At 39.8% G+C, this 13406-nt stretch overlaps 1 protein-coding gene across 1 annotated transcript in view; it reads right to left on the bottom strand.

Moving 5' to 3' along the window:
* The window catches only part of dph1 (diphthamide biosynthesis 1), a 52109-nt gene that overhangs the window by 32077 nt on the left and 6626 nt on the right, over nucleotides 1-13406 (bottom strand). Inside the window, 1 exon segment of the mRNA XM_018668235.2 lies at nucleotides 8614-8677. Coding sequence (XP_018523751.1) covers nucleotides 8614-8677 — 64 coding nt within the window.

A 13406-nucleotide genomic window follows, 5' to 3' on the forward strand; every position in this document is an offset into this window, starting at 1 on the left:
ACCCCAATTTGTGTCCTTCAACTGCCATAACAGTGCCAGTGGAATTACTAGGAAAGGACATTTTAAAAGCATATGTAATATTCTCCCAATACATTCTTTCCAGGCTGTGCATAATATTACACGGCTCTCTGTGAGTGCAATTACATGGACGTGTGCTGTGCACTGTGCTATCCAAAATGAGAGCGATTATGACCAGTCTGAGTGGTTGTGTTGGAGAGAGAACAGAGGGGAAAAGAGGGACTGTAACCTTCAGCACTAAGCATTGCTTATCTCTTCTACACACTGCTGAGAAGAGGGAAATGTGTTTATATCATTACCTCATAAATAGGAAGATAACAACACCAGTGGTCTCATCTCCAGTGGAATGAGCAACTACTGCCCTCACCCAAGCGCTCATTACTGTCTTCACATTTCATTTAGAAGTCAGAGGGCACACATTAAGAATCAAAACTCACAGGTCCTCTCAGTTCTAAGGAACTGAATATCTGACCCGGGACTGGGATTGCACCAAATCCAAATTCTTCTCTGCTTGTTTTACTGCTGGCAGTTTAGGGGCTGTTTGTCAATAGTGTCTAATACCCAAGTGTACATCTTATCAGGTGTGTCCCGAGGAAAGAGGGAGACTGAGAACTGTGATGGTCACAGCTCACAGAAACTTTGCTCTGATAAGGAAACTGGTGGTTGAATCACATATATTAAAGAGGTCAGAATATTACTGAATATTTCACCCAACAACAGAATGTTTTATTGTTGGTGCAGGAGGTGGATATAGGACTTCACAGTATTTATACAAATGTGGCTTTGAAACATATTAACAAATTATTTTAGTTTATGTGATCATATCGTATCATTATTATTATTATTATTATTATGCAGCTCTTTTCACCTCAGCTGATTCCTAATTGATTGAATTAATTGATAGGCCATCAAACTGCTGCTGTCTTTTCTTTCTGGGTCTGTTCGAGTTGTCCTCATTTTCGATCAGGTCAAATCATCTGCAGGTCTCTTCGGGATGGGTCTCTTTTTTGAAAGCCAACTTATGCATAATGGATTCAGGTAGGTTTTCCCTGTGCTGTTTCAAATCAGGTCCAAAATCTTAGACCTTCAATCACAACCTAAAATCTGGCGTGCCCAGTCATGTCCAAGCTACAGCCAAAGTGAACTTTTTTTTTCTGTATCTCTAGAGGGAATCAATGGTATTTTCACGACAGCTCAGGCAATTTCAGAGGTGCTATCTGCCAAGATATCATATTACAGCGCATCAGCACCTATCAGGATTTCCAGTCTACCTGGACATGATGTCCCCCTAGATGAGATGTGATTAAGATAAGCAAAGCCAGAAACAGCATGTATTTTGCACAGGGACATAGGTGTGGCTGATTCACTTTACACTCTTTCATACAAATTCACCTGTAAAGGCATCAGTGTCAGAGGTGACAAAACTACCTGGTTTAGTTGTAATCACAGTCTTGCCGTCTCTTGTCTTGCTCTCAACTCTGTTGTATGAACCATTTTGAAAATATTAAGGATAATAAGGAGAAGGTGATTGAGTATGTAACTTGTTTGCTTCCCTATTAGCAAATTTAACAGCTATGAATCTTTTTCGATATAAAAGTAAATATACAGACAAAATGCTCCCCTCCAAATACAAATTTGGCAAGTAGCCCTGGGTAGGAGGTTTAATCTTTCTCCTCTCTCATTTTGTCTTCAAGTCTAGGTCTCCATGTGTCCATGTGTAGGAGAGGAAAGAGAGGAACAGAAAAACCTGGCTGACACTGACAGGTTTCTATAGGGTTTGCACATGGCCACTGATGATGACATATTGTTGGAGCTCAGCATAAGCTTTGGTTGGGCAGTAAGGGTGTGCCTGGCAGGAGGGCTAATTAGATAGCACATTGCTCTATGGGTGAGCTGGAAGCTCATATATGAATCTTGCATATGCATATGAAAGTTCTCATACAGCTGAAGAGCAGACCAAAGTTAGGATTGACACAGACACGCAACTATGGTGCACATATGCACATAAACATACATAGCACACAGACACATTTGCTCACTCACTTACGCCCATATCTGTTGCTACAGCTCAGCTGTGCTGTGGGCGCTGTGACGACTGTGACAGTGTGAGGACAAGAAGGCGTTCGAGGCTCCTACCAGGCTCCTTCTTAATGGTAGTGTTGACATTTACCCCGGGAGGCTGTGGGCTGTGGCTGCAGCTCCCACATAAATGATTCAACCTGCCGCACAGAATACAGAAGAATCTATTCTGACGGATGGAGACGGCTACGGTGAAGGACCTAAAGATGTCCTGGGGCCTGCATGTGCATATTGAACCTTAATTTACCAACACACTGCATCTGACATGACTGTTACTTGAGCCATCTGAAACCTACATTGACAATTACTGAGGATAGCTCTGTGATGGGGAGAGGCAGAAAACAGGTACAGTATGTCAGTGGGATCACCAAGCATGCGTCTTCCATCACATGCTTTGTTGAATCATACATACGAGCACACAACTCCTCCAGAGGGCTCAACAATGAGCATCTCAGAACCAACTGCCTCCACACCAGCTCGCCTGACTTATCAGACCCGACTGAATCCCGCTCTTGGTCTGACAGTCATGTTACTGCTGGTCACACATTTTTAAGACGTTTGACTTTACACTTCTTTACAGAGTCCCATAGAGTGTTTATACACCTGCATCACAAAAGTCTGCCAGTCCCGATTAACTGCAAGAAGTTCTTGGCAATTGCTGGGGGGAAACTTACTTACTTTTCTCTTTGCTTGACTTTAAGTCTGAAAGCTAGTCTGAAAGCTTTGCTAATTTCCTGCTTAGATTAATTATCATCACACATTTAATGAGATATTTTCTCTTTTCTTTATACATTCTGATTGATCTGAGATTTCATTCAAAATTGGGGTGAAAGCATTGAGTGATTTCATTTTCAATTCTATTCTTTGTTCAACTTTTAACATTTTTGCAGTTGATTTTGACTTTGAAATTCTTAGTGGCTCACAATTGATTGCTTTGGTGTTTTACTCTTCTCATAATCAAATGTTGTCACATATTGAGCCTGCTCGTTATCGATTTCGCTGACTGATTTCTGACAATGGCTTGCTTATATTGTGTCTGATTAATTAATTTTGACTTAATTGATTGGATTTACTGATTAATTTATTGTTGTTTGACTGGTGATATTGGTTTCCTTAATTGGTTATTCAGCTCATGGACACTGTTTTATGAATCCATTTAATATCTGCATTGGGATTCAAATTACATGTATGTTTTCATATCAAGGAAAATCATCTCTAATTCCCTAAGTTGGTTGTTTTGCCTGGTTCCTTTTTACCATCATGTTTCACACACAAAGCTTTCTATTTTTTTTGCCACATTTTACTATTGTTATGTTGATTTGTTGTGACACCATCCGCTCAGTGACTTTGAATGTTAGACACCATTTAATATGCTGCTTTGTGATCCTTACAAATTGCAAATCTCTGACTCATCACTATGTACTCACTGCCGGGGCTGGCCATCTCTGTCAATGCGCAGGCTTAGTCACTGGTCTATCTTTATTTATAAGGCCATTTTTGGGAAAGCTTCCTTCCTACTCTTGTTTCTATATTAATCACAAATGTGGGCCTCATTATACTGTAGTCTGAAGACCCAGGATATTTTTGCTGACTGTTATTCTGCAGAAAAATGTGAAAGTAAAGGAAATGGTGACTTGTGAATGGATTTAGAGCAAGTGCCAGATCTAGGGAAAATGAATATTTTGGTGACTGTCGAGGCTTCAGTAAGATATTACTCATACATTTTAATTTACCAGTCTCTTCTTCTCTCTGTCCTGCTAACCTCCTTTCTCTTTTCTGTTCACATTTTTCAAATTGCATTTTACTTTATGTTCATTGTACTGTACCTCTGGCTTTTTTGAGGTGTTGCCATATATATTATGTATCTCTGGATAAAAAGACAATTCATCACACTAAACTACACACTTAAACTACCATTGACCTTATTTCTAAAGGTGTTAGTTGATGTAATCAGTTATATAAAGTTTGTCTGTGTGCAGTGAAGTTTTGTGTCATAATAAAATACCATTTCAGTTAAATTATTTCAGTGCAATCCACTCAGTATCAACACTGCTTTACAGAGAGTCCTGGTTACACATCTGAAAAAACAGCACAAGTTAAACGTGTACATTGTCTCTTACGATCTATGGCAAATATAGCCTGATGACTCCTGTTCAGTCTGGGAAAACAATGTTTCATTTTTCACTATTGTTTTTTCTTCAATAACAGAAGCCCTCTGGCCTTGTGCGCCCAGCAAATTTGTCGTTTAACCACCAAACATCGGAGAAAAAGACCTCGGATTAGGTTACAGGCCAACATCTCCATGTAGAGGCCTGGGGTTTTTATGCCAGGAGAACAGTGATTAACATTAAATGCTACTGCTTTCCTCAGGATTAGGACGTGGCAACAGCCCAGCACTGCCTGTGTTCTGCTACTCTCTTCATATTCCTCCGCTGTCACTAAAGCAACAGCAGTAAATATTGTAAGTAAGTTCATAAAAGTATCTTTCAAAGCTAGAATGAGACAGCTGGCATACCATCAAAGGCAATAAAACATATGGTACAGTGACAGCACATGCATCATTGCCTGCCTGCATGAGTTACCAACTCTTTCTTTTATTCTGAAAGCGTTTTCTCTTTTGTTTACTTGTGAAAACAGAGTTCATAAGTCTTTGAAATCCTATGACAAAGTCAACACTGGGACGGTGAAGAATGAGATTAAATGGCACAGAGATAATCGAGTAGAGGAGGATGGTACTGTAATATATGGGCTTCTGCTTTACACATGCTTACATGATTATTTAGACTTAAGGCACTGGATGAGTTCTTTCTACAGATCCTATATATCTACCTTAAAGCATCAAGTGCACTCCCACCTGGAAGTGCCCAGGTTTCTGTATACTGCTTTGCAAGAATTGATAACCAATATGTGATGTGGATTATTGTGGGTGAAAAAATCTGTGGGTTAGAAATGTTACACTTATACTGATTTGCCAGCCTATAAGATAGATGTACATACAAACTGTATGATGCAATTCAGTAAGACAGCCCTGGACTAAGCCCTACCTTTATGACACATATCATCTTACGCCACGTTTTACCAACTCTACACTGAGTAGCTTTTAATGATTACCCTTGAGACAGAGGGCACAGATTTGGTTTCAAAAGTAGAGCACAATGCTATTTCTTGTATTTATATACATTTTATTTACATCATCTTGCACATAACGAATCATGTTTTCCATGAGAAAAATGCACCTGCAATTGCTGAATCATTAATGCTTTAACCTTATAATCGTCTATAATTTCATATGTGTCGTAATGACTTTATTCAACCCTGAGTACTATCTGCAGGATTACTCTCAGGTTGGTTATGCCCACAAAAACCTCTACCAAAGTTAACAGGACACTCTGAATGTTGCCTGAGAGGTGAAGCCCAGGGCAGAGAAAGTCTGCAAATCACTTGCTACTTCTGGCAAAGCTTAATTGCAATGAGTGCATGGTAATACTGAAGGCAACTTAGATAAGCAATATTAAGCACTCAGAGCGTCTCTCATCTGGATTTTGAGAGCTGGGTAGTAAGAGGCCACTGTAAGATTTTAATAACTGAACCAAACTGAAACTGTACCAAATCTTTTTTTAAGCACTTCACTTTGACGTCAGAAATGTGTTGATTCTTCATTAAGGTCCTTTTGGGGGGCCTAGTTTGTAGTGCTGTTTCATTGTAAATATGGGAATATGAGTGCAAGCTCAAGTGTATTCCCATGGTTGTTTAATGTGACTGAAATAGAAAGACGAGGAAGAGGGAGGACCAGACAGAAAAATACAAAAATAGATGGACATATATAATGAGTGAGTGAGTGAGTGAGTGAGTGAGTGAGTGAGTGTGTGTGTGTGTGTGGTGTGTGTGGGTGAGTGAGAGTGAGAGAGAGCAAACAGAAATGTGGTGCCTATCACATCAAGCATAGTAGACTTTGACTGTAAAGTGTGCATATATAAAGGGTTTGTGTTTTGACCTAAGTGTATTAGCTGCAGTATGGCCATAATTCAGAGCAGCTTGTCCTCATTAAGACTTAGCAGTCCATCCCGCTGAAGCTCCTTACTCTGAGGGCAGCTTAGCCCTTTCATCCCCATTTTGATATGGACCTCAGCCCTGTCTCCGGGGAATGAGGGGCCGTGGTAGTGATGGTGATGGCAGAGCGGCCCAACTCCCACGACCTCTGGTAACCCTCGACATAAGCTAGGTCAGCTGCCTGCAGCGCTAACATGCAAAGGTTACTGTCATTCACTCGATCCAAACGCCGTCCTCCAATCCTACGCCAGATCGACATTAGGATGGGTATTTGCTAGATTTTCAATGATGCAGCAGCTGGCTTGGTTGCTGCTACAATAAAGTGCTCTGAAATTCTAGGTGTTTTTTTTGGGGGGGGGGGGGGCTTCACAGTGGAACATCTCAGTTTCTCCCAAACAAGCAGTTTGGAGGTGGAGGGTCAGATCCATCCAGAAACAGACAGCTTTCACCTGCGGGTTAAGCCTTTAAAGGGATCAACCATAGTCTGAGCACTGGCATTGTGATTGTTATCAAGACCATTCTAACTTCCAGGGCACCATCTATCTTTACAGTATGAAGTGGAAACAGACATGGACCAAGACCTTGAGTACTTTGGTCCTTCTTTACAAATGTTGCAATTTCATCAACACATCAGGGTTTACAGTTTAACGAGTTTGACGATCAATTTTGACGTACAGCACTTTCTGTGGATATGTGCAGAGTTTTTTCCTTTGCATTAAGGGATTAGTGCCAACATTTTTCAGGTGGGCTCCCTTTTGGTTCATCCTCCAGTTAAGAGGTTTAGATAATCTGTCTGAACTCTCATCTTGTTTGTATTCTGTCTCCTTGCCTGATCACTTCTGTCTTTGTCTGACTTTACTGTATCCTTATTGACATCCCAGATCTCAGCTATTACTCTGGTGAGTAAAATGCTATCATAACCAAAACTGCAAAAGACTGAAAAAAAAAAGACTGTAAAATTGCTAAGAAAATTCTTACATGGAAAGAGAGCACAGACAGAAGTGAAATGTCTTAAGGGGAAACTATATAGCAGAACCTAATGAAAGGAAACCTTGAGAACCGTCTTCTCTGCTGCAGTGTGGACGGCGAAGAGAGGGTGAAATACACAGACAGACGAGCGATAGAGGACGCCGTATGAAGACAGGGAGAAAAGCAATTAGCGTTTGCTAATTGCTCTCATTAGAAGAGATGGGGCTGATTTAGCAGACTTTATGATGGACAGTGACTATTCAGATGTATAAATGTGGACTGCATGGGTGTGTGATTTAAAAGCCATGCAGCACACTGGTAGCTCTCAGCCTGATAGCAGCATGAGTGATAAGACCAGACCCTATCATCAAAACTTCACTCTATCATCTTTCCTGTGATAAAAAAAAAAAGTAGAAATGACTGTAAAGAGAGTGATAGAAAGATAAAGCGATAGAAGTCTGGTACAGCTGAGGTAAGGATGAACAAAATGGTGGTGTAAAAAGAGAAGACAGATAAAAGAGTTGAAGCAAAGGAGAAAGACAACCACCTGCCAAACACTTCTGTGGGTAAGGCCAAAGTTTTATCATTTACATGGCAAATATATTTTGGCATAGTGACATAAAGCGCATGTAAGCATGACGAGCACAATGATACAGTTAACTGATGTGATCTGAGTTTCCTGCGTGAAATCAAATATCCAGCGTGCCTGAAAAGTTTATGGCAGCTCCCACCACTCTATTCCTCATCATGTCCATCTTATAATCAGGTTAGTATTGACTAAACACCTAGATGAAAGAAATCCACTCTGGGCGTTTAATGATAGCAGCCATTTTCTTTGAGAAAACACTTAGCAGAAAGTGCTCCTGAGAAACAAAGGTCAACTTAAGGTGAAGTGAGACCACAGAGACAACAACCAGGGGGAAAAATGGAAAAACAATGCAGCTTTTTCTCGTGCTTCACAGTGGCCCTCTCGCAAGTGTATTTCAGAGTGTGCGTTTCTATTTACAAAGACAGCACGTACATATTTTATTTAGCACAGTGTAAGCAAAAAATGAAGTATAAAAGACAAACTATTAGGTCTCGAGCACTTAAATGCTGAGGCACTTCTCACTGTAGGTTGGAAAGAAAAAAATCTGTGGTGTCTGTGTGATGGAATACTGGTTTATTACAGGGCATATGCAGACTGAGACGAGATGTAATTAACATGAATAATATCGCTTCCCTTCTCCAACTGTGGCCAAGGGAAGCTGTGTTATCTGCTCTGTCATAAAAAAAAGAAACAAAAAGGGCGTAATTGTCTCATTTCCTGCTGAATCCGTGATTGAGTAGAAGGCGAGAATTTACGATAAAGCTCTCGCTTTCCTAATGAGTATTAAGTGGCTGCTGCGGTTGAAGTTCTCTACGCTGCTGGCTTGTCTTATACACCTGCGGCTCGCTCACGGGCTCTGATTGTCCTGTGAACCTTATTTAAGACATCAAATAAGGTGGACACCTTACCTCTCAATGATGTCGGCGATGACACAGGCAAACATCTGCAGGCCCTCTGGAAGCTGCAAAGCCACTGGTGAGGGAAGCAAACAAAAAAGTTACATGCTTGCATTAGAGTGACAGCAAAGTGTTATTTAATAAATCTTGAACAGTGACAACTACACATAGCTGCTGCCGCTGGTTCAGAGTGCTCCACTGACAGCAAATAGTGATGTTTCAGGCCAATTTCCCCTCTGCCACGGTCGTACTGTTGGTTTATTTTACTGGGTGACGGGCTGTTGGAAATCTAGTCCAAACCAATCACCACAGGTCTATCTCTACAGCTCATGGCTTGTACAGAGCCATTACATTCTCTCTTAAAAAAAACAACCTCTTTTCCCTGTCTCTCTCTAAGCCTGCCACTGGCTCTGAGAGTCACACTTTGACTCGCTCTGCAACTGAAACACGTGAAAACACCATCTTCCCCAAGCTTTATACAAGTTACGGACAAACTGATGTAGCTGCTATAAAACTGAAATCAAGCAACCAATTAACAAACATTGGTCCTGCTGATGGTGTTGCGTGTTGACAACGGAAGACCTGCTGATCTACTGGTGTGTGACACCAACTGAGATGAGCCGATGGAAAAAGAGCCTCGATTAGGGCAGGATTTGCTAAGTGGTTTGCGCCTCATTTCAGACTCGCTCTGCATCAAGAGACGAGCATGTTTTTTTTATCAAACAGGCAGAAGGGCCCAGAAGCACAGTTTTGCCTGTCATCTCAGCTGCACCCTGCCTGCAATCAGTGAAGTATGGCTCTGTCCTTTGTGCATATTCATTTAAAGAAAAATCACGCAAATAATGACTGGCGATATCCTGGAGAGGTTGCACGTTCTGCTGGATTTGCTGCTAATATAAATGCAGGGATCAGCACTGCATGAGAGATTCTCCACCTCTGAAAAGCAGGCGCAGGTATATTAAAAGGGAGGTTGTAATGGGAAAAGGAAATTTAAATAACATGTTCTCGGTGGAACCCTCAATAATAAGGAAAGTGTGAGCTCACCACAAATACGTGTGCAGGGGATCTGAAATAAATTAGCTCCATTGAAAAAATATGAGCCTCTGAGAAAGAAAAGGAATCAGTCTTTAAGTTTGAACCCTAACTGGTGTAAGACAACGTTTCCTTGGAGTTCTTCCTGAAAACTCATTATTATGCAAGGGCTTCTCCTATAGGGTTACTTAATTATAAATATACATCACTGTTATAATTTCTGAATTTTATATAACTAGGGTGGTCCCGAATGCTATTTTTTGGGCTTTGAAGCTTCAGTGAGAACGGCCTGCAAATATTTGAAGCTTCAAGCATTCATCCAAGCATTTAAATACTGATCTAGACGTCGATTACCTTGACAATGGGTAAAGCTTTGACGCTTTGAATATTTGAGTAAGCCCTAATTCAAATTGTTTTTTAACCCATTTTCACCCCTTGTTCTATTATGTTTTGTAAAGCACTCTCAACTGTATCGAAAGGTGCTATATAATACAAAACATTATTATGAAACAGTATATTGCTGTCTGATCCATTTACAAATACTCATGATGCCAATGTTAGCTTTGGGTCTATGGCGACATGTGTCCTATCAATACCATCTACAACCTCATTGTGTCTGCGGGACCAGTTGCTTCTTCTGGATCAGCTACCTCTCCTGCATAGTGTGTTACTCTTTGTAATGTCTTGTATTTCTTGCTAAACAATCTTTATGTTTGTTGTCTTTTTGCTGCATTTCATTAATTAAGTGGATTAGAAGATTTAAAGACTTACAGTGCTTTAATTTTTCAACATTCCTATAAATAAAGACATACTGATGACTTATAATATATATATACCCAACTAATTTATATATATTATATATTATTAATGTATATATATATATTATATATATGTTCAAATAATATGAATACATAAAATGCTATTACACTAATGAGCGTCGCATTGCAGCATGCATAGCTAAATTTTTTTTTCAGACAAATGCAACTTTTAAGCTCTCCTTTAAAGATAATATTATCATGCTTCCTTAGGATTCAAAGTAGATGAAAATCCTAATGTCCTTTGGGGATTTCTTACGTGATGAGTCTTGGGGTTTTTGCATTAAGGATCTTATATTATTTGGTAGATCATAAATCCATGATGTCATATACATTAATCCTGCCATCTTGTCATCAAATAAACATGATGACATCTTGGTATCAGAGAGACTACTCAGACATTGATGATGTCAAGTATAACCCCATGAGGAGTAACAGAGCAGGAATCAGAGCATGAAGTGGTTGAGAAGGAAAAGACAAGAGTGACAGAGAAGAGATGAGTGAGGAAAGCTAACATGGTGCTGAGAGACAGCACACATGCTTAATAATAGTAATATTTTCACTAGGTCACATTATCCTCATTTTGTTTTGTATTCTTAAAAATACAGTATAAATGAATTTTTATACCAATGCTGGCTACAATGAGGCTAATGATTATTTCATTATTAAGAAATCACTTTCCAATCAACTGATTACACATACGGTTTATAAAATGTCAGAAATGAAAATGGTGAAAATGGTTTATTACAATTTCCCAGAGCCCAGAGACATATTCAAATTTTTGGTTTCATATGACCAACAGTCCAAAACCGCCAAGAGAGGAGTCCATTTTAAGTGATATAAAACTGAAAAGTAGGAAATCCTCACATTTGAGAAGATGGAACAAGAAAATGTTTGGCGGTTTGCTTAGTAAATGACAATAGGCAAAATACTTCTGATACATCCCAACTACAAATCAACAAAGATATCAATGAACACATGTTTTTCTAAGAATAAATAGATTTTTAAAGCAGGAGACTGAAACATTAATGTTTGATCAAATTAGCTGAGAACTAGTAGCTAATGTTTTAAATTCTACATTCAAAATTATGATAGACTGATAGCTTGTAGGATTATTAGATTTATTTAATAAATCAGAATAGATTTTTACGATTTTCAATTAAGTGTAAGTGTGTTTTTGTCTTGTTGAAACTGTGTGAAATGGTTGCTTGTGAGCCTCCTGTCAGCAGGTCTTTTATTCCCATTTACTACCCTTAGTGAAGTAATTTATTTATGTTTCTTTTAAATTTAAAATGATCAAAAACGTGTATTCACAAGGTGTTGACCATTTCAGCGTGTAGTCTTTGCCACCAAGTCAGACACATGGAGCTAGCACCTGGAGACAAAAGCTTTGTTTCAATCAACCATGACATTTTCCCCCAGTCAAACTCTGTCACACCTTACTTCAATAAATCCATCAACATCTCAGTGGACATTTGATGATTCGAAGACACTCAATTCAATGTACATGAACGTTTTCACATGAGTAGGCCTGAAACAATTTCAAGACTGCAGTGCCAGACGGCATTAAACAATAAAAGCTGGGACAGACAAAAGGCCAAGAAGGTTGAGGAAGGATGGCCACGAGATGGAGTGATAGATGGAGCAGTGTGAGGAGGAGGAGCAAGTGCACTTCTTTCTGATGAAAGGTTAAGGGATCACCAAGCGCTCATGCAGACAGTGAGAGACAGGTCATTACCTCGAAAAGGGCAAGTTTATTAACAGAGAAAGGTTTCAGAGCACACCTCTGCTGCAGCTGACAGAAGCAAAGAGCTTTCTTCATCTGCTGCCCCCAGCGAAAAGGTGAGTCAGATGCTGGAAGTAGAACTGGCTGTTTGATTGCATGTTTGAGTTTGCACACAAGCATGATAAGCTGCTTCTAACTTTGGAAGTGTAGAACTGCACCAAAAAAAAAAAAAAAAAAAAAAAAAAAAATGGGGCACCTAAATCATGCAGACAAGAGACAAGAGAAGTTAATTTAAAATCTCTGGTTGTTTCTCATTCCTGGAGACATGTCACTTCATGTGGACTGCTGTTGAATACATGCAGCTCTCAATCTGCAGTGACAACAAATTCACTTCTGGCTTCTACCTGAAGTGTAAATCACCAATCAACTAATGACACTGTCCTATGACATACCTATTGTTGTAACACTAATAGCAGTACAGGTAACAAGGGCACTACACATAGGATTATGTTAACACTCAAACAACACAGAAGGTAAACTAAGAAACTGCTGGGAAGACCAATTTATCAGTCAACGGCCGACTGACCGGACAAAGCCAAGGGATTGCTCCGAATTTTCAAAAGGGGGTAAGGGCTAGGAAGACGAGAATACAGCTGCAGATAGGGATTGTCCTGTAGTAGATTAAAATTTGGGTGTGTGAATGTATACAGTAACATTTAGGATGTGATGTGATGCATTGTGTCACTCAACCACAATAGGAACAACTAAAGCAGAAGTAGTATACAGGTTGATAACACATGTCTGTCCTAAATGGCCAATATTAGACAAAGGGGACAAAATGCATTAATTGAATGAATAAACACCTACACCTACTTGCAATTTTATTAGGTACACCAGTCTAATACAACAGTCCTGCAATAAATCCTACTTCTATGACACTTAAACTGACAGGTGCTGATTCAACATTGGCATACACCAATCAGCCACAACATAACCACTAACAAGTGATTAACATTGATTATCTTGTTATGTATGTGAGATCTACAGAGCCAGCCACCACAGGACACCTCAGAGGTCCCATGTCCATGCCCTGAGGGGTCAGAGCTGTTTTGGCTGCAGTAGGTCTTTTACACAATGTTAGGCAGGTGGTTTTAATGTTGTGGCTGATTGGTGTACATCCACGTGAGTGTGTCCGGTCTGTAGATAGCACTGACTCTGATCTGCTTGAACTT

This window comes from Lates calcarifer, linkage group LG21 (assembly GCF_001640805.2).
Source record: "Lates calcarifer isolate ASB-BC8 linkage group LG21, TLL_Latcal_v3, whole genome shotgun sequence".
Taxonomy (NCBI): Eukaryota; Metazoa; Chordata; class Actinopteri; family Centropomidae; genus Lates; species Lates calcarifer.